Raw genomic sequence first — 22,185 nt, 5'->3', positions numbered from 1 at the left:
GGTCGTATCAGTTAAAGCGTCCTTTTCCAGAGTTCTGTTATGATACATGACACTCCAGTTCCCTGGTAGGGACTCATGACTGCCTGTCTCCCTGGCAATGACAGAAATGCCAATCCTATTCGACTCATTTGGTGATTTGGTATAGGATTCAGAGGGGCACGCGGCGAAGGCTGAGCGAGCGCTGTCTGTGGTGAAGCTCATCACGGGATGAGGCCATGCCCCATGCAGCTCATTCACAGCTGGGTTTGCGATGATGCACCCAGAGTAGTTGTTTTGGGTGGGGGCTGCGAGGAACTCATAAAAGATGTCAGAGGAGGAGAAAGTTGGCAAGAAGTGGATGCTTTCATCTGCAGAGACAGGCCCCTGAGCCCTAAAAAAAAAAAAAACCCCCCCCCACACACACACATACACACAAAAGTTCACCCACTACACCTGCCTTCCCCAGATGGGGCTCCCTGCGCAACGCCTCCTAGTCCTCCGAGATTTTCCAACGGTGGCGCAAGCTCCTCCCTCGCCCGAGCTGGACCCAAGCGCCCGCCAGAGCCGAGACTTGGGGGCGGTGAGGAGTGGGCCCCGCTCGCGGCCATTGGTTGTGCGGCCTATAGGGGCGGAGGGACGACGCGCGGGCTGTGCAGAGCAGGCAGCCGCGGTCCACTCCCGCTGCGCCCGCTGTCCGCCGTGCGCCCAGACTGCGCGCCGCGCCGCTGCGCCCGACATTTCCGAGGACGGCTTGGCGGGCGCGGATCGTCCAGACGGGAGCACAGCCCCACCGCGAGCGCAGGAGACCGGCCGGGAAGTCGCGTGTCCTGATCTGCAGGTCAGTGAGGGAGACTTGCAGGGTCCCGAGCTCTGGGGGTGAACTTGCCCTACGCGGAGGGCGCCCCGACTCCTTGCCTGGGGCGGCCTCGGGTCCTGGAGGCGAGCTGCCTCCCAGACTTCCCGAGATCTGGGCTCCTGGAGATCTGGTTCCTTTCTGTGGAACACCCCCAAATCTATCCCTTTCGCGGTGTCCTTACTGTCCCGAGAAGCAATCGCAGCCCGGCTCTCCGAGTCTCGGGGTGACTCCACTGGCTGCAGTTGGAGCTGCGAGGGGCCCTGAGAGCAATGTCCTTGGCCCCGGCATGACCTGCCTCGGTCCCAGACACTGGGAGCCGGGAAGGTCTACCCTCGCTCTGCAAGGTGGATTCCTCCATGCAAGTGTAGACAGTTCTACACTTTGCAGAGTGTGTGTCTAGGTGCATTTTGTTTGCTTTTGCCTTTGTGGTCTGTGGAGTGTCATTCTTGGGTTTGTTTTGCTCCTGTCTGATTTTCTAGGGTCATTTGTGTCCCTTCCCGGGAACGGGGACTCGCCATGCGCACACTGACAGCTGGCTTTGCACCTTAAGGCGCTGGAGAGTCTTTTCGCCCGTCTTCGCGTGGCCCTAAATCCGGGGAAGTTTTATGTGGCGCTGAGCACTTGCGTTTCCCAGGAGTGTTTTCCCTAGCTCCCAGAAACCCAGTAGGTAACTGCGCCAGCGACCCTTCCCTTTTCCTGGGTCTGATGAGACACTGGAATCCTGCCTTTCCCTGTCGAGGTGTGAGGAATGATGGGCAAATTGCTTCAATTCTGCTTTAGGAAAGGTATATGTAATGTGCCCTCCTCCAGAGAGCAGAGGGATTCATTCACAGAAATCTCTTGTTGAGGACCAGGATTGGGGCTATGCCTGCCCACTTTCCTCCACCAGATGCCCGGGCTCCATCGGACTCGGGTTTGATCTCAGACTCTGCAGACCGAGTCTGTTTGTTAATGTTCTTCATTTCCTCTCCCTGTTAATTTTCCTTCGGAAAATGTTCTGCTAAAGTAAGTACTTCGGTAGTTCTTTGTGGTAGATGATGGGCTCCGATGGCTAGAGGACGTCTCAAAGCCATCGCATCTGGTACCGTCTACACTACAGGTGCAAAGGGCGGGGAAACTGATAGCGTTGCTGTCCTGGGTCGGACCCGTGGGACTACTCCCTAAGACCTTTCTCCTAGGTGCCTTCTCCTAGGTGCTTCCAGGATTCATTGTTCAGACAACAGCCTGTCAACAGGAAAAGAGGCACGAGTGACAGTCTTTTCTTAAAGGGTTTGCCTCTTAAAGCAGTCTTGCGGAGCCCCATGCACCCTCTGAAAAAAAAAAACCATATTTAATTGCTGAATTATACAACTAGTCTGGGTGTCTCAGCTTATTTGTGATCGTGCCCATAGAGGTTCTTAAATATCTTTTTGTAACTAAATTCTCTTCATTTTTACTAAGTAGAGTGGTGTCTTTTCCCCCGCCACCACCACACACAGAACACCGTTTTTAGCTGATCTGTAATGCAAATTGCCTTTTGGAGGGCTTGTGAGTGAGGCTGCCTGGTCTCAGAGCCTCCCTCAGCCCATGCCCTAGTCACCCTCAAATGCTGGACATCCTAGGGCCGCCGAAGCATCTGCCAACCTCGGAAGTAATCTGGAAATACTGAGATCCAGCACGTGGGTGGGATATTCCATTTTCGCGTTTTGGCTTTGAGGGGCTTATTATTTTTGATTCCTCTATATAAGGCAAAGTGTTCTGAAGAGCTGAACACACACATTGATTGTTCTCATTAAAGAAATCTAAAGAAACCTGTTGTAAGGTAAGATCGAGTCCATTCTCCCTTGCTGTTGGTTCGTTCAGTTCAACAGATTTTACTAGATGTCTACGATGTGGACAAGAGCATCAGGAGTTAGGAGAGAAATAACTGTGTGATTGCATGTGGCATCAAATCCACGAGTTTATTTGCAGGTTTCCTGGGTTTCTTTTTCTTTTTTCTTGTTCTTTTTTAGTGAGAGCAGATGAAGAATGACAGAGCTGATTTGTAAGAATGACCAACCATACTAACCTTTAAGCAAACTTGCAGTTATACATTCATTATAAAAAAGAAAGACTAACTCATCACAGGCAAAATTCTGATTCAGCCTCTATGCTAGATCAAGTCTGAGCTCATTTGATGATCGTTCTTCTCTGGCTTACTCTTCTCCCTGTACTTATATTACAACATTTTTGGGGGCTCCTTTTTTGTTTAAAGTTTGTAGAGTTTGTATGAGCATTTTTATACTTAATTAGTTTATAATGAAGAAGTGAAAAATAAAATTATGGCTGAATGTTTATGTTTTGTTCATCTGAGTTTTTTAAGTAGTAATTTAAGAATCTGAAAAAATACATTTCTGAATGGCCCTGGATGCCAGGCACTATGTAGGTCCCACTTACCTGGCTCCTGGTACCCATAAGCCATTCAGTAAATATTTGTCAAATGAAACTAAAAGTCAAAAAGTAGTGCCGCAGAGAATGTTGTTTTCTTCAAATATCTACTTGTGGAGCCTATTATATTGTATTAGTATATTAATACAAAGTATTATAGGCCTAATTTTTATAGACTTCCATGATTGTTTATAATGAGAGCTAAAAATAATAATAATAAAGCCTTTAAGTTAGTTAATGGAATAGGGAACCCGACAAGGAAGAAGGTCAAGCTTTAAGCCCACAAATTGGCAGGATTTCTTTTAGCCAACATATGTGCCTACAGGATTCAAGCCAGAGACTTAGATGAAGAACCCTTCGTATGCGTATGTGGCCCAACCTTTGATTTAGAATTCAGGAAGTCCATCTGTGCATTCACTGGCCATTTCAGGGGCCGGGCAACAGTCTACTGGGCCAAATTCTGTGGTCCCTTCTGTTCTGATTCTGACTTGTGGCAGATGTGTCCCTAGGATAAAATGTCTTCATGTTCAGTCTCATGACATTAAATGCATCCTTCAAGAGTTCCTTATGAATATAGGAAATAGTCATTATTTAGCCTTTACTAAGTTCGGAACTTTTTTTTGAAAAAAAAAAAAAAGGTAAAGATATCTGAGCCATCAAACAGTCGTACACACTTTAACATATCTCTAAGTATGAAGAGGGATATACTATTCTCATTTCTTAAGTAGAACATCGACAACATCCTGTAAAATGCGATGCTTCCTCAAAGTACATTTAAGCCCTAGTAGGAAGATTGACTTTCTGGCATCAGCCTGAGAGTCAAACTTTGAAAAAAAAATGGTAGAAATGAACTATTTCAAAGGTTTGTGTTAAGTATAGACAGTATAGAAAAAGAGAGGAGAAGGAGGAGGGGGAAGAGAAAAAACAAGTCCTGGGCTTAAAAACCAGCAGTATTTTCATGGCATATGCTATAGTCAAATTTTATTTCTATTTCTTAATGAAAATACCTTTATTATTTTTTCTGATGTTAATACACATTCTTTTTGTCAAAATATAAATATAGAAATGCACAAAATAGAATGTTAACATGCCCCGTAATAGTAGTACCCTCTGACAAAAACATATGTTAACAGCTCGATATATAACCTCTTGTTTTGTTTTGTTGTTTTGGCATCTAAAATATATGTGTGTGTAATAGTAGTAGCAGTAGTACTTGTTGTTTTACAAAAATGGAATCATACTATACACTATTCTGAAGGTTACTTTCTTGACTTAGTCATAGATGTTCAGCATGTTTTCATGTTAGAAAATACGGTCCTTTTTCACAGGGAGGGGAACAACACACACTGGGGCCCTTCGGGGTGGGGTGGTGGGAGGGAGAGCATCAGGGAAAATTAGCTAATGCATGCTGGGCTTAATACCTACGTGATGGGATGATAGGCGCAACAAACCACCATAGCACATGTTTACTTATGTAACAAACCTACATGTCCTGCACATGTATCCTGGAACTTCAAATTAAATTAAATTTAAATATATATATACACATATACACACACACACACACACACATATATATATATATAGCCCTTTTTAATATAATAGGATCAAGAGACTCCACTCTGTGACTCTTCTGTCATTTCTTTAACTAACCCTTGACTCATGGACATTTTAGTAGCTTCAATGTTTAACTGCAGAATACATCTTTGTGCATGTACTTTTAAACTTCTCTGATTTTTTCTCCATTGGATAAATTCTTAAAATGTATCATTTACACTGTTATCCTATAATGCTACCTAGTTTGTGTGAAAAGAGAAGCACTCCAATAGTTCATGCAACAAGCAGTAGGCCTTCCTCACTATGACCCGTTCTTCCCTATGCCTGGCACATAATACTCTTTTCCTTAAAAAAAAGTTTTTATTAGCAGTTAACATTCCTATAGAAAACTACACAGATCATAAAGACATATCAGAGAGACATAATTTATGTGCTCAATTTGACACACCCATATAAATGGTACCAGGCTCAAAAAAAAAAAAAATTTACTAATGCATGTTGAGCATCCCTAATCCAAAAATCGAAAGTCTGCAATGTCCCCAAATCTTAAACTTTTGAGCATTGGCATGATGCCACAGTGCACAGAACCCTTTTCATCACAAGGCAGCATGACAGGTTGAGACTGAAAGCCTGCTGTTTGTTGTCGGTGCTGTTGAACAGCTGATACAAGTATTCTTCAGATGCAACTGTACTGCTTAGTCAATGTTTTTGTTTGTTTGTTTGTTTGCTGTTTGTTTGTTTGTTTTAAGATAGAGTCTTGCTCTATCACCCAGGCTGGACAGTGCAGTGGCACGATCTTGGCTCACTGCAACACCCATCTCCCGGGTTCAAGCAATTCTCCTGTCTCAGCCTCCTGAGTAGCTGGGATCACAGGTGCCTGCCACAACACCTAGCTAATTTTTGTATTTTTAGTAGAGACGGGGTTTCACCACATTAGCCAGTCTGGTCTTGAACTCCTGACTTCAAGTGATCCACCCGCCTCAGCCTCCCAAAGTGCTTGGATTACAGGTGTGAGCCACTGCACCTGGCCTGCTTAGTTACCCTTGAACACATTTTTTTTCTGTGTATTAATGATGTCATATATTTTAGTGTTCAGTATTTATGTGTGAGTAAGTGTAAGAAAATAATTGCTATGAGTAGCATATAAATTCAGTCAGGAATTATGGTGATACCAAATAACCACAAATTGTCCCCAAGGGTAGCTAAGATAGTGACATTTTTGCTTTCTGATGGTTCAATGCACACAACTTTGTTTCATGCAAAAAAAATATTAAACATATTGTATAAAGTTACCTTCAGGCTATGTGTATAAGGTGTATATGAAACATGAAAGAATTTTGTGTTTAGACTTGGGTCCCATCCCCAAGATATCTCATGTATATTCAAATATTCCAAAATCCAAAAAAAAATTCAAGATCAGAAACACTACTGGCCCAGAGCATTTTCGATAAGGGATACTCAATCTCTACCCTCTGCCGTTCCCCTCTCCCCTCAAGGCAAACCTGTCGTTCTAACAACTACTCATGGGAAAGTCCTTGGTGAGCTTGGATGCTAGTCTCAGACCTTCAGAAAGACTTCTTGCCAACAAAATGGGTGCAGTTGAATGGAATGAGCTTCCAAGATCCTTCCAAGTCTGTCCAAGTGTCACCTTGTTATCCCTGTCAGTTTTGGTCTCACATTTTTCCACTGAACTCCCTGCTTGGCACATATTTTGATTCATATGATAAAAAGCCTCTAGTTTAAAAAAAATTACTTCTTTTTTGTCTGCCTTCCTCTTGTTAGCCACTCAGCTCAGTTCTGAGTACAGAGTGGATCTAGGGTTGGAAAGTGGGTGCTGGACCCTCAATTTGTGGTCTCTGTCACTAGCTGGAGTTCCTACTACATATCCTTTTTCAAAAACAAGTGACATATAAACAATGACCTTCAAACTTCACTTAACTTTTGGGGGCGTCATTTTCCTGACTGCTAAAGACTTGTAGCTCTCTGATTCTGTGAAAATTGTTTTCTTTTGTTGTTATTGCTGCTTGTGTGGTTTTGGTTTTTGATGGTTTTACTCGTTTTTTGTTTTGTTTTGTTTTGTTTTTGTTGTTGTTGTTTTGTTGTTTCTGGTTTTGAGATGGAGTGTCTCTGTTGCCAGGCTGGAGTGCAGTGGTGCGATCTCTGCTCACTACAACCTCCGCCTCCCGGGTTTAAGCAATTCTCCTGTTTTTTAACAGGGGAAAGTTAAGATTGAGAGGAACTACAAAGGAAAACAAAAGAATAAATTAGGTATCTGATACATATTTGCAGTTAGTTGTATGATTAATGAAAAAAGAGAATATTTGCTTCTCTTGTGCTCATCTGTTTTCATTCCTCTTATTATTTTCCTAAGAAGCTGAGGTTTTTGGATTAGTTCCCTGGCACAGTGCTGGTAAGGAGATTGCTGCTCACATCACCATGGCTATGATCTGCGTCGAGTACTACTCGAAGCATAGTCCATGCACCAGCACCCATTTGAATTATTACTTATTCGTCATGAGATACAGAGCTCGTGCCAGAATATAAATCAAATAAGGCACTAGGCATACTTTTTAGTTTAACTATTTCTTTTCTTTCTCTTTCTTCTTTTGTTGCAAGACTTTCCTGATGAAGGAAGCACTGTATTTATTGCAAGTTTCTCATCTCACAGGGACCTGTAACCAACATGTCACTGAGGGAGCCAGATGGCTGCTTTGAGTAGCCCAGATCTCCAAAGTAGTACTTTGTAGTCAAATTGAAAATTTTATAAAAACGTAAACATTTTCTTTTTCTGTGCTGATTTGCTATTGAATTTTTCGAGCATTTTTGTTGCATTTTGGTTTGGTTTGGTTTAGCATTGAGGTGGAGTAGCTAACAATCCTATGGTATGTGATATTCCTGAATGTAGTGAATTATAAGCTTCCCCTACAATGATCATGAAGTGGGTATTTTCCTTGACCCTTTTTATTTCCACAGATGAGCACAGTGTCATAGGTCGTGATGATAAAAGACTTGTAATTTTCAAAGGATGGAATTATCATGGAGTTTAATTTAAGGAATTCTTTTTAAAATGCATTCTGGTTCATATTCAGCCAGAGCTTCATCGTCTCACTATGGTAAACTCTCTTGACTTTTATTGTGCCCTTCAGAATACATTTGTTACAATCCTCCAGCTTGTTCACAAGAATGTATTTCAGTATTTCCAGCACACTCCTCCATCCTTTCCTCAATTATCCTGGTGAACAGTTGACCAAATGAAATCTTAGCTTTCTTAGACATTGTTGAAAGATACAATTGGTTTATTTTTTAAAGTATGGGCAGAGTTTGCCCTGGAACCAGAAATTATTAAATTTTATTGCCATAACTGAAGCATTTCTAAAATTTAGAGAGGGTTCATCATCATTATTCTTTACTGTTGATGCTTACCCCCTTTGAGTAATCTTTATGATTTTACACAAGATCATTTATTCATTTGTTAAATAAATATTCTTTTGCTTGTAAAGACAGAATAAACATGAGCTATCTCTCCAAGAAGCTTCAAGTTTCTTTATTCCCTTATTCTTTCATTCATGCAGCCATCTAACAAATGCTGATTGATCATCTTTATGCCACATTCTGTACTGGTCTGTGGATATAAGATAAGTGAATTGTTATTTCTTTATTCTAGGACTTCCCAGTCTGTTAAAGCAGATAGGTGAATAAATACCATAAGTATAATAAAATGTGAGAAATGCTAGCATAGAAAGGTACAGAAAGTATGCTGAGAATGCAGTGGAGGGAGCCAGAAATTTGCATAGAGAAAGTAGGTAGGGATTTCTATTAGGTGAATAATAAACAGATGAGATGGCTTGAGTACAGACCTGCAGTGAGTAAATTGGATTTGGGTTCAAGTTAGGGAGATGATATGTACACATATAAGGATTAAACATAAGTATTTTTTTAATTGGGGAATTGAAAACAGTATGTTATAGCTGGAACATGAATCTTAGGTACAGTGGTAAAAATGAGACTGGAAAAGTAGCCTGTGGCCAGATCATAAGGGACAGATCATATAACGGAAGTCTTAGATTTCTCACTGTAGCTGGCAACTATACAAATTATAGATGCATTAGACTTATGCACACAATGATAATATTCTATCCCTTCCTGTACATTGTTAAGAAGTATTTGTGCAATGTATGATTGAATGCAGCAAAGAATATAGTTTTTCTTTTTCTTCTTTATTTTATTTATTTATTTATTTTTTGAGATGGAGTCTCGCACTGTCACCCAGGCTGCAGTGCAATGGTACGATCTTGGCTCACTGCAACCTCCGCCTCCTGGGTTCAAGAGATTCTCCTGCCTCAGCCTCCCAAGTCGCTAGTTTTTCTTAACCAAAGGCAGTACCACTGACCCTTGTACGATGAGTTGTTTTTTCCACTAGGAGCCATGAGTTAGTCTTAATATCCTTATTGCTGCTCACCGGTTCCCACTGGAAACCATTTGGCCTGTTTAAGTGACAGCTGGTCAGGATTATCCCTATACAGTAGCAGCTCATCATATTCGAGCTTGTTAAGGAACATGTCTTTGGCTCTACCAGTAGCTAAATCTCATGCCCTTAAACCTAACGCTTCTATGAAATTAAAAGCTAACCAAAACAGCCTTTAAAACCTTCTTTCTCACCAGTGCCAAAAGAGAGTTTTAATATATTACATACACAATTCATACAACACCCAGCTATTCATAAGTTGACTTATTTATGCTCAAAATTCTTAGAGACCCATAATAAACTCAGCCATCAAAGTATAGTGAGACCTTATGTTAGTTAGTAGAAGGAGAACGATGCTACAGTAACAAATAAGCCCCAAATCTCAGTGGCTTAAAACAACAAAAGTTTATTCATGTTGACATAAGTGTCCATGGGGCCAGCAAGGGGTGAAGATACTCACTGTGGTCACTCAAGGATGCAGACTGATAGACATTGGCAGGTACTTACACCATTATACAATCACTGCAGCAGAGGGAAGGGGTGTGGCAAATCTCACACTAGGTCTTACCATTTTCTATCCAGAAGGGACATGTCACCTTTCATACATTTCATTGGTCAAAACAAGTCATACAGTCACCCTAAATTGAGAGGGAGTGGGAACATGCTATCCTACGACAGCCCTACAAGAAGAGACATCAGAAACATTTCATGAACAACATTAGTGACTACAAGTCTCAAATACATTCCTCCTCAATCCACAGCCTTCCCAGAGAGAAGGAATGGAATGAACATACAATTTAGAGACGGAGAGATGTAGACTTGAATTCCAGCCCTACCTCTAAGTGGTTGGGTGAGCTCGGACAAGCCTTTAAATTCTCTGAGCTTGTGGGGCACAGTGGCTTACGCCTGTAATCCCAGCACTTTGGGAGGTGGAGGCAGGCATATTTCCTGAGTTCAGGAGTTTGAGACCACCCTGGGCAACATGGTGAAACCCCATCTCTACTAAAATACAAAAATTAGACAGACATGGTGGTGGGTGCCTCTACTCCCAGCTACTGGGGAGACTGAGGCACGAGAATCGCTTGAACCCAGGAAGCAGACGTTGCACTGAGCTGAGATTGTGCCCCTGCACTCCAGCCTGGGCAACAGAGCAAGACTCTGTCAAAAAAAAAAAATTCTCTTGAGTTTTAATTTTCTCATTTGCTAAAAAAGATGGTGGGACATAATACTAACTGACTTAATGTATTGTGGTGATTAAATAAAATACACATACATATACAGACACACATCCAAAATGGTACATGCTTTTATTTGATAAATACTAGCAGCCATCATTTATGTTGCCCCTGTTCTTGTTTCTCAAACTGATTTGTCTGCACATTCTTTCTCCTCCACAAGCATCCTGGGTTTGCCTTCCTCTGCCAGTCATGCTCTGAAGACAGACTGCTACTCCTCAATGACTTGAGGATGCCCTCATCACCTCTTTCCTCTCTCTTGTACCTCCCATCACTCTTCTGCCATAATGTGTCCCTGCATCCCAGCCCACACCATTGAAACAAAAATGAACTAATACCAGATGTAAGAATAGTGAATAATGGGTGAAAGTGTAGGCTATTTCTACAAGTGAATTTACAATGCAGAACTCACAACCTCTGAAAGTAAGGTAAAGAGCTCAGCCTTGACAAAGAACAGTCAAAGTCAGTTAAATCTTGTATTAAAGATTATCCATAATTTCCTCGAGTAAAAACATATTTATTTATATTTTTAAAAGAATGTGTAACTATTTTCTATAGGTCACTACTTTGGCAGTCTGTTTTCCACAAATAATTCCTCATTATTTTTCAGTTTCACCTTCTTACATTTTCAAGTTGAAATACGCTCTGGGAGAATTGGAGCCTACACTTGTCTATTGCTTCCATATTGTCTTTGATAGACTCTGGTCTTGAATCGTTATCTAAAATGACAACAGGCTGCTGAGGACTTGATTTCCACCCACACTTGATAGTCTGCCATATCATTTTGTTCTATGTTATGAGGAACATGTAGACATTTTCTTTGTTAACCAGACTTTTGAGTTCGCTGTGCTGCCTGTGAGAGAAAGAGAGAGCATTGGCAGGCTCGGCCGCTGTGTTCACATTGAGGATTAGCAGGACCACAGGAAACTCATATGAAGGTGCTTTCCTAATGAAGGACACAACGTCCTCTTTCTGTTTTCTCCCTTCCTAGGTGTCCTTGGAAATCTGGGTAGATGAGTAATTTTGCAGCCATGAGAGAGCACTTAGTCTCCTTGTATAGATCATGTTTTATGTAACCTCTGTCTGATATCAGACTCATCGGGTACTGACCATTTCAAGTCCCTACCTGTATCCTTAGTCATATGATTGGTGATGACTGGGGAAAAGCACTATTCATATCAATGTTTCCTATTTTTTAAAATTGCAGCTGTATTTTGCCATGACTAGCTTCAATTTCTGAACTGTTCATTGGCCCCTATGACAAAAGAATCTGCCCTGGACTGTAAGTGAGTTCATGGCGTCAAAAGTTAAGACTCTTGCTGCACTAGAGAACTCACCCAAACCAAGGTAATTAAGGAGGTGGTTGCTAGTTATAAGAGTTGTAAAGAGTTTGAGGTTTTTTTATCTGTGGAACTTGCTATTTGCAGCCTCTTTGACTTAGCTGCCCAAGTAAAGTCTCTCCTTCTGTTTAGTTTATCTGCTGCTTCTGTTTCCTGAAGTCCCTACTTTACTTTGAACCTGGACCACATTGGCTCTTGTGGGTTCTCCCTGATCTTCTCACAGATCACCTACTTATTGGTCCTCATTAGAAAACTGCTAGTCCCAAGCTTTGACTGGGTGTTTAAACTGCAGGAGAGATATCCTTGGCTGCCTCTGAAGATGACTGATGATGTAAGATGCACATAACAGGATTACTTGCTCCTGGAGGCCCAGATGAAATTCAGTCCAGTGGGTGGTGGCAGGAGTAGAGTTGTGAATAAGGCTTACTAGTGAGTCATCATTCCTGGTCTTCAGGCAGCCTCTTCCACCACCATAGGCACAGTTTCCTGGTCGTATTCAACTTCCTCTAGTTCATCCTCTGATGCTTCACTGCAAGTGTTTGTGGCTTACTGGGCATCATGAGCTGATGATAGCAGCAAGTAGTTGAGCTTTTCTGATGCCCACGGAAGAATCTGGCTTCTATCATTGTATTTCCTTAGAAGCGTCTAACATTTTGGCTGACTTACTGCATATTTTTCCAAGCATATTTTCTTGAGTTCCTTGGAATAAATTATTTTCTTCCTCAACTTGTATGTTGAAAATTTCTAAAACTGTTGAAAAGTTGCAAGAATAACAATAAATACCTATATATCTGTCAATTAACCAGTTGTTAACATTTTGACACATTTGTTTTATGTATGTATGTATGTATGTGTGTGTGTGTGTGTGTGTGTGTGTGTGTGTAATTTTTTTGCTATTTTGGCCTAACCACTTGAGGGTTAGTTGCTGATAATATGAAGCTTTATGGCTAGACACTTTAATATGCATTTCCTAAGAGCAAGAACATTCTCCTATATTACAACTAGGAAATTTAATATTGGTATAATTATCTAATGTACAGTCTATATTCAAATTTCCCCAGTGGTCCTAATAATGTGCTTTATAACAAAGCTGGTCTTTTTTAATTGATCCAAGATCCACCAAGGATCTTACGTTGAGGATCCTTGTAAGGGAAGAAATCTTGAAGTCTGAATCCTACTTTTTTTCTCTGAGTATTCAGCTGACTACAAAACAATATAATATGGCCAAAACTGGATGTATCCAAAACTTAGCCTGCCTAAGCTGCCAATTAATAGGCATTATTCTTTTTAAATAGCCATTTTACTGTTGAAAGCATTATCACACTTTGACTGCCAGCCATAGAGGACTGGAAGAATGAGATAATTTATTTGGCAAAATTCATATGTACATGTTATGCCAAGCACTTGGCTAATATCTGGATGAGATGGGCAATTTACAGACTATGTAATCAACTAGGGTTCTATCTGTAGTTGTGTTATGAGAAACAATGGTTCATTAATTCAAGGAAATGTTATGCCTTGATTAAAGATGTCATTAAGTGAAAGACTCTGTTAGCTTGAATTCCTACTGAGAAATGCAAGACACATAACATTTATGCATATTTGTGATGTTCTAATCCATTTTTAGGGAATAGGATATTATATAAAGCACCCTAGTTTAAACAAATACATGACTACCGTTGTCAATAGAGATAGATATAAATAGTGACCTGTGTAATTATTTTGCTAATGCTGAATTTTTTTTTCAGACAAGTGGATCCAAAATCTACCAATGATCTTGCATTACATTAAAGGGAAAATACCTCCTTAATGGGGAGTCTTTACTTTTTTTTTTTCAAATTGTGCCTATACCTGTGATCTTATGGATAGATAATGGTTGTTATTCCTTGTTGTATTCTTATGTGCAAAAATAGAGAACTTGATACATTGGTTAGTTTACATTGCTCTCTTTCTATGCATCAAGCCTCAACTATCAAGATATTTTAAGTGGCAAAGAAGTTTGGGGTCTATGTTATAGAGTGAATAAAATATTTACTGCACATCCATTCTTATAAATTAAAAATACACATACACAACAACAACAACAACAATAAGACATTTACAGGAACAGAGACCAACAAAAAGGTTCTCATTAAACTCGTTAGCCTGGATGCCTATGAGAGATGGAATTTCAAGTTCTTCCCTGCTCTCTTAGGACAGTTTTAGAGGCGCACAAAGGCCCCTGAGGTCTGAGGATACCTAGTAGTTTACATACAAAGGATTAAAAAATAAAAAAGCTCTGACTGACTGATTCCCAGGGATTTATGACTCACAAATTTATTTCACAAGCGCAAAATCTTTCCAAATTTCACTCTCTATAGGGAGACTGTTATGTACATTTTCTGATTGGACAAAAAATATATATTGGATACAAATTATTTTGCTATAGAAACAAAATGAGACACAAAAGAAAAGGAACAAGCACCATTCCATTGTCCTAGCACAGCATGGTTTTATGACAATTCTATTTTATTTCACGTATTTTTTTTTTAGACAGGGTCTCTGTCACCCTGGCTGAAATGCAGTGGCACAATCATGGGTCACTGTAGCCTTGACCTCCCAGGCTCAAGCAATGCTCCCGCCTCAGCCTCCAAGTAACTGGGACTACAGGCACATGCCATCATGCCTGCATAATTTTTGTATTTTTTGTAGAGATAGGTTTTCTACATGTTGCCCAGGCTGGTCTTGAACTCCCGGGCTCAAGCGATCCTCCTGCCTCAGCCTCTCAAAGTGCTGGGATTACAGGCATAAGTCACCATGCCCAGCCCAAGAATTTTTTGAAACGTTTTGCTAAGAATAAGCAAGACTTTTTACTTTACCAATGCCATGATTTAACCAATTTTAGCTGCTGCGAGATTAAAAGATGTTTTTCTTAATATACTTCTAAAATATTGGAAATGATCAGAGCAGGGTGGAGGAAGAATTGATCCCAAAAGCTCTCATTTAAAATGCTGTAACATCTTGAAAAGTCAATCTTGCTTTTACCTTCTTTCTTCCCATTGATTCATTATGATCTTGCTTATGATCTTCAAGTCATTATTTCTCTGGCTGTTGGTTTTTTCTGTCAATCAAGTGTACAGCCAACGACCCTTTCTCCTGCTCTCTAAAAGTGGCTTTCATCATTCTGCTACTTCTTAACCAGTTCGTGTTTTCTTCAGCCTTCAGGTTACTCCTTTTCTTGTTTTGATTTAGGCCAATTACATTAGCCAAGATGGGTCCAGTCTCCCTGAAGTGCGGGAAGTCTACTCCTTGGTCTTTTGTAAACACCATAAAATAATCATGAAAATGCTATGCCTGGACCTGGTTTTGTACTTGGCCGTTTTGTCTAGAAAATTACCCATTTAGCTATATATTTTATTCTAAGACAGTATATTTTTAAATAATTATTCTTGCTAAGGGAGTGATTTGGATACAAAATCCTCCCATGGATATAAACATACTAAAAAATGTATTAAGAATAATAGTTAACATCCAGGCATGGTGGCTCATGCCTATAATCCCAGCAGTTTGGGAGGCTGAGATGGGCAGATCATCTGAGGTCAGGAGTTCGAGACCAGCCTGGCCAACATGGTGAAACCCTGTCTCTACTAAAAATACAAAAATTAGCCAGGCATGGTGGCAGATGCCTGTAATCCCAGCTACTAGGGAGGCTGAGGCAGGAGCATCGCTTAAACCCGGGAGGTAGAGGTTGCAGTGAGCCGAGATAGTGCCACTGTACTCCAGCCTGGGAGACAGTGTGAGACTGTCTCAAAAAAAAAAAAAAGAATAATAGTTTGATTTCCCCCAGAAAAACAAAGCTAAATAAATGCAAGGGACTTATACCTATAATTACTTTTGAGACTGTATGAGGTAGATGATCAAAACAGTTAAGTTCATATCGTTTTTTGAAAGATTCTCCTGGGTTTTTTTGTTTTTTGTTTTTAGCTTCCCTCAATCAGCTGTGTTTTACATATCAAGAAAGATATATTGTGAATATTCTGAGAATTATACCTTATGTAGATAACTAATTTTTAAAGAATTAGTGCAAAATAAGTTCTCTAAAGTAAAAATATTCTGAGTATAATTTATATTTATTTTTATTTTTGCTAAGGAAATAGTTTACAAAGCCTAAAAGTAATCCAGGTAGACAAAAACCATCACTAAGGGAGAGATGGAGGAGACTGGACTGAACCCAAAGCAACCTAATGACCTGCCCTGGAATTGATTCTTAAAATAAATCACTGATACCAAGCTATTCGTTTGTCATTGCTATAATTTTTATCCATCAAAGTACTATGAAAAAATTCTGAGTGTATTTTCTGATCATTCATTTAAGCTGTAGATTTAAAAGACTGTTCATTTTTATCTTTTGTCTCACATCATCCAGTCCAGATCCATGAATTCCAATGGACGATTCAGAATCTCCATCTCCCTACCTTTCTTCGCATACCATGCCCGTCTAATTCAATGTTCTCAATGCGCAATAGCAGATAGATGCAGTGTATTTCCTTAACTTGACTTTGGTTTTTATCGTGCCAATTGAAGGACTCATAATGAGAGTTCACACAAAACTCTACTCTCCCAAAGCATTGTACTGATTTAAGTAAAGGCGGTTCTCAAATAGGCAACTCTATGGATGGCTGAGTCAGCTTTGAGTAAGGGGAGCACAAGCCTCGGGAGTAAATGTTTGCCTTTGAATGCAAGTGAAGATTTACATTTAGAGAAGGGTGGGGGGAAGTGTGTATTGTCAGCAGTAATCTTCTCTCAGCTAGTATGACCTAAAAGGCCACTAAGCAGAGAGGAAGCATTAAGAGAGAAGATAATCATGCAAAGGGTAAAGGAATGGCTGCAAGGTCTTATATAAAACATACATTTTCTAAATAGAATGAAAAACAGCTTTTCTCAGATGTGATAAGTTCCTTTCTGGATTCTGGAAATATTCGTTTTTAGGTGTTCTACAGAGGGAAAGATCTAACACATCATCTAAAACCATTAATTCCATTTGACTATCAAATCTTCCTTTTGTGTACTGGAAAAAACCATTTCATTATGTTGTGTTAATACTTTATGGCCACTTTCCTCATGGTTGAGAGGATCACCTTATGGAGTATGACAGCAGAACCTGATAATGATGGAACATTGATGTGGCATCTAACAGCCAGGCCACTCTTTAAATATAAAGTCTGCAAGGGAACAAAGCAGCTTGTCTCAGATTTCCACAACAACAATAAAACCTTTCAAATAGTCGTTATTCACGTAGAAATGTATTTGAATAAAGGCCATGAAATTTAAAATTGCTGTGCCATATTTGAGGCTGGCTGGCAGCCTGAGTTTTACAAACCATTGTGTCATGGAAGTCAAGGACGTGGTGCAGGCTGTGCCCACACGCTGACTGCCATGGCTCCTGCAATGCTTATGTAAGAGCACTCACTCAGAGATGAGAGCTGGTCAACTCTTCTTCGTTTATGGAGAATGAAGGTACGTGCTAGAGAGTACATTTTTCTTCTTCCCAAACATTACAGTCCTCATAATCCTTCCGTGGGAACAAAAGCTTCCATTCTTTAGAACAGGTCCCAGGGCTGTGGTGCTAAATGACGCAGAACCAGAGACCCCAGGTCTGCGCTGTCTATGTTGTCTCTCCGCTTCCCCACCCCACTGGGCATACGGTGAGAGACTGCACATCCCTCCTTCCTCACTTCACTAGGAGGCTGCTTTTTTGTAGATTTCTTCCCAGCCCAGGCTTTTATTCCAAGAGACAAAGGGAAAGTTGGCTGACCATGAGCTAAAACATTTCCACAGGTCTTCATTTATAATGTTGTGATCCAGCTGTCTCATTTTCCTTTCTCAAAAATCACCTTCTAGGACAGTGATTCTGAGGAGAAAAAAAAAAGCAGCAAAATCCCCATGTGGCTTTAGGTGTCACCTGAAATGAGAGTCTGCTGGCGCTGCCCCGAGACAGGTCAAGGCTATGCATTTAAGATGAAGTCTCTTTCTTCTTTTCCTCAAACCTTATCTGTTTGGGAGCAACAGCCCAAGAAGCATCATCTTGAAACACACTCATTTGATTTCATTTCCGCAGTGCCACCTCCAGCCTCATTCCACACTGCCACAATGCCTAAACACATACAGGCTGGGTCACCCTGAGCATTAGACAGCTACTGTTAAATAAACCCAGAGAGAAAGAAGATACTCCAGTTTTTAAAACTTCAATAAGGAAATGAGAATTAACTTTCTAACAGTGCACATACTCTGTTGTTTCAGAGTAGATGTAATAGTGAAATGAAATTTGTGTAGCTGTGATTTTAAATTAAGAAGCACCCTGGAAATGGTACTAAAGCTACAATATTTAGGCGGAATACTTAAGGAAGAAGATATTTAGTTGTGAAATGTCAACTAAGGACACAAGGTTTCATTTCCTTGTTTTCTCCTGTTCTTCCAAGGCCACTTAAAAGATCACATGCTTTGACCAAACCTTCTGAGCCTCATTTCCTATAAACTCTCCTGTCAACAGTTGAGGCTCGTGGTGGGGTTTTGGTCTGAAAGAAGGCAATCTTCAGGAAGTGAAAACCTACTCTTAGAATATTTACCCTGTAAAATGATATTAACAAGAGGTCTGGTAGCCGGCTGTGAGATTTACCCACTGAATTGCTGATATCAGAGTGACACTGGCTGTGCCTCCAGCCCCACTCCTAGAAAGTGATACAGACTGGGGTAGCAGAGAAGGTAGCTTTGGAAAAATCAGCCAACTTCAGCTGAATCTTTGACCTGCACCTGTCAAAACTGTAGGACTAAGAGAGACCTTAAAAGTTCCTCTAGACTTTCTAGAAGGAACTACCTATCTACTGGTACTTTACTTGGGATGGCCTTTTATGATTTTCTAAGCAAGATTATGGAAAACATTATCACATCTTAACTCAAGACCTCCTGGAGAAGTAGGAAAGGTAGGCATCACTGTTGTGCAAATGAGAAAAATGAAAGATCAGGACTAAACTGTGGGCTTGCCCAAGTAAGTGGCAGATAGGAACTCATTATCCAAAGCATAATTTGTCTCTTCCTACCACAGTTGAGAAAACCAAGGACACAGTTCAGGCTTGGATTCTAGTCAGTTTTCTGTCACTGTCTAGCTATGTACCCTGAGTAAATCGCCATGTCTTTGCATGTCAGTTTTCTCATCTGCAAAATGGGAATAATTCCTGCTTTCCCTGCCCTGCAAAGCAGTCATGAGGAACACACAAGATGATAGTCTTTGCCTTATCTGCCCATGCTGAAAAGAAATTATGTTTACATTTGATCCTTCCTACCAAAAGCCCTTGCTTGTCTTCTAATTACACATGTGACTTTTGTCAAATCAATTAGCTTCTTTATTTCTCTGTTTCCTCTGCTACACTTAGGAGGTTGTACTTGAACATTTTAAATAGTTTTTCCCTTCCAATCCGTGAGGCTTCTGTCCTAGTTTTGTTTTCTATGCTACCTCTGCGACTCTTTGCTATATTCCCCAAAGATGAACGGCTGGAACATTTATGTGCTGTAAAAAGCTAGGTATTGCCAAAACAGTGTAACACGTTTGCAGTCCCACTGCGATTCTTCTTCTTTCTTTTTTTTTTTTTTTCTTGAGGATGGTCAGAAACCTGTAGCAGCCTAATGGAATTAAAATCACCAGGCAATGCAAAATGAGGAGTAGGAGTCAAATTATTTTAGGAACTACTAAGACACCCTCCCTAGCCTACTCAAGAACTCACTAGGACTCATTAGACTGCACGTCACCCAACAGGGACAGCCCTCTCTGAAGTGTCCACACCTTAACAAGGATCATTAGTGCTGTTCAGCTCCAGCCACAGTGGCAAATGTCAACCCCTCCAAGAATCAGCTGCTTAATTAGATTTGGAGAACAGAAGGAAAAGGCAAGTTCTCCAGATAAAATGCAGGGCAGAGTTTAGGAAGAGAAAGCTAGAGGCGGAGTGAATGTTTTCCTGTTCGTTTTGCACCACAATGGAAGCAAGATTTAGAAATGCACAACAAAATTATCTAGAGCCATGCAGAGCTAGGAAGAGCATCTTTTCTGGACTAGAAGAAAAGTCTAGATAAATCTATCAGGAGGGATCCTCTTGCCTCACAGCCTGAACACAGTGAAGAGATTTTCTTTGCACCTGGCTAAGAAATGGTCCCCCCTCCACACCCCTTAAAACACAATACCCTACACCCACCCATCCACCAAGTCCCATTATCTCCCACCACACACTAAACTCATTTTTTCCTCCATTGCTTTACAGTTCAGCATACTTCCATGTCTATCATGTTGGTCCATGCATAACACCATGAGAAGATGAAGCAGGTGTTGGACCATTTTACAGATAAGAAAAGTGATGCTCAGAAAACGTAGGTAATTTGCCCAGTTTCCCAAATATAATGGAGAACTCAGGCCTCAAACCTAAGTCTCTTGACAGCCAACCTGATACTCTCTCTACCATTCAGAGAGAATCTAACCTTTGTTCTTCTTCTAAATGAATCTAAAGTTTTTAAATTAAATGCCTAAAGTATGTGAAACAAAGTACCTAGGTACGTTTAAGGAAAAGAGTTACATAGAAATGGCACCTGAGGCCAGGCGCGGTGGCTCATGCTTGTAATCCCAGCACTTTGGGAGGCCAAGGTGGGCGGATCACGAGGTCAGGAGTTTGAGACCAGCCTGGCCAATGTGTTGAAACCCCGTCTCTACTAAAATAGAAAAATTAGGTGGGCATGGCGGCAGGCGCCTGTACTCCCAGCTACTCGGGAGGCTGAGGCAGAATTGCTTGAACCCAGGAGGCGGGGTTGTAGTGAGCCAATTTTGTGTCACTGCACTCCAGCCTGGGTGACAGAGCAAGACTCCGTCTCAAAAAAAAAAAAAAAAAAAGAAATGGCACCTGATTTCAAGGAGATAGAATTCTCATAAACAAATCAGCATCTTATAAACATTCGATCAAAAGCAAGCTCACATGTGCAGTGATTTTCCAAAGTGTGCTAGAGGGATTTACTGGTCAGGAATTATGCTAATGAGCTGGCGAATGTATGGAATTAATTTTCTGGGGGAGGGAGGTTTGGAACTAACTTTCTGTGTTCTCATCTCAGAGTATATACTTGGAGGATCTATTGAAATCACAGCAGATGGAGCACATCATAAATGTATTTTCCCTTTTATTTTATCTTCAGCTCCTTAGAGAAACACAGCACCTAGGGTACTGTAGACAGAAAATAAAAGTTCATTTTTATATCATCATTTGTAATATAAAGACATAAACATGACTGATTCCTAGGGGAGTTATTTCATCTTGTTTCCTCCCTGGTGACTCTTCTAATTAATCCTTACTGAAATAAAAACTAAAAATGAAATTTAAATGTGATTTTTCTGAAGAATGCACTGAGTTGCTTTTTTTTTTTTTTCCAGTCTCAATGTACACCTGATCCCCTGCTGCCTTTGAGAAATAAGAAGTTTTGTTGTGCTGATTTAACAGCCTGTGAACTCTGCGAACACGATCGTGAAAAAATGCCAATCTGTCCTGTGTAAGCCCTGTGTGAAGTTTTGACTGTAATCTACCAGATCACTGCTTCACCCTCCATAAAGATGTCTGAACCTGATGCTTCCTCGGGATTTTCGGGAAGTGTGGAGAATGGAACTTTTCTTGAGCTGTTTCCCACATCCCTGTCCACGTCAGTGGACCCAGCCTCAGGCCACCTGTCAAACGTCTACATCTATGTGTCCATATTCCTCAGCCTTTTAGCGTTTCTGCTTCTGCTTTTAATCATTGCCCTCCAGAGGCTCAAAAATATCATCTCCTCCAGTTCCTCCTACCCAGAGTATCCAAGCGACGCTGGAAGTTCTTTCACCAATTTGGAAGTCTGCAGCATTTCCTCACAGAGGTCCACTTTTTCAAACCTTTCATCCTGAGGAAAATGGAAGAGTCCTGGAGTGTGGCAGTAGTTTTGACGTCCCCGTACGGAAGTGTCGTGTGAAGCGTTGTCTCATGAAAGAAATGACCCTTTTGGCATAGACCTGCTTCTCCTTCTCCTTTTTCTCTGATTTCTTTTCTGTTCATGATGCTTTTCATTTGGGGATGGAGACGCCAATGTTGGTGGAAATGTGTGCAAACCCCAAGGTGCGGAGTTTCACACAAATGGCTTGATGAACCTAGACTGGGCTTCTTCGGGTAGGTCAGTTCATTCCACTTTGTTGGGCGTTGTAGACTCATCTGAGGTGGCCTCTCTGTGGATGATGGACATGGACTCTTGCACTTCATTTCTTTTACAAAACCGTGAAATCAACTGAGCCTGCAGAAACTGGCAAAATCAAGTCTG

The 22,185-nt window shown here is 40.9% G+C and overlaps 1 protein-coding gene across 1 annotated transcript; it reads left to right on the top strand.

The window, feature by feature from the left end:
* The first annotated feature begins 546 nt into the window (after window positions 1-546).
* Window positions 547-21,778, top strand: SERTM1 (serine-rich and transmembrane domain containing 1). The gene is made up of 2 exons (XM_011993000.1): window positions 547-817; window positions 21,278-21,778. Exon 2 carries the CDS (start codon window positions 21,455-21,457, stop codon window positions 21,776-21,778), a length of 324 nt encoding a protein of 107 aa, XP_011848390.1. The 5' UTR covers window positions 547-817; window positions 21,278-21,454.
* Window positions 21,779-22,185: the final 407 nt, after the last annotated feature.

This window comes from Mandrillus leucophaeus, unplaced genomic scaffold, assembly GCF_000951045.1.
Source record: "Mandrillus leucophaeus isolate KB7577 unplaced genomic scaffold, Mleu.le_1.0 Scaffold421, whole genome shotgun sequence".
NCBI classification, from domain to species: Eukaryota; Metazoa; Chordata; class Mammalia; order Primates; family Cercopithecidae; genus Mandrillus; species Mandrillus leucophaeus.
Note: the sequence above shows the minus strand (reverse complement) of the source record. Positions and strands in the feature narration are given on the sequence as shown.

Bases quoted from the DNA above. Each gene is read 5' to 3' on its own strand.
- SERTM1 (XM_011993000.1), top strand. From the start codon at position 21,455: ATGTCTGAACCTGATGCTTCCTCGGGATTTTCGGGAAGTGTGGAGAAT.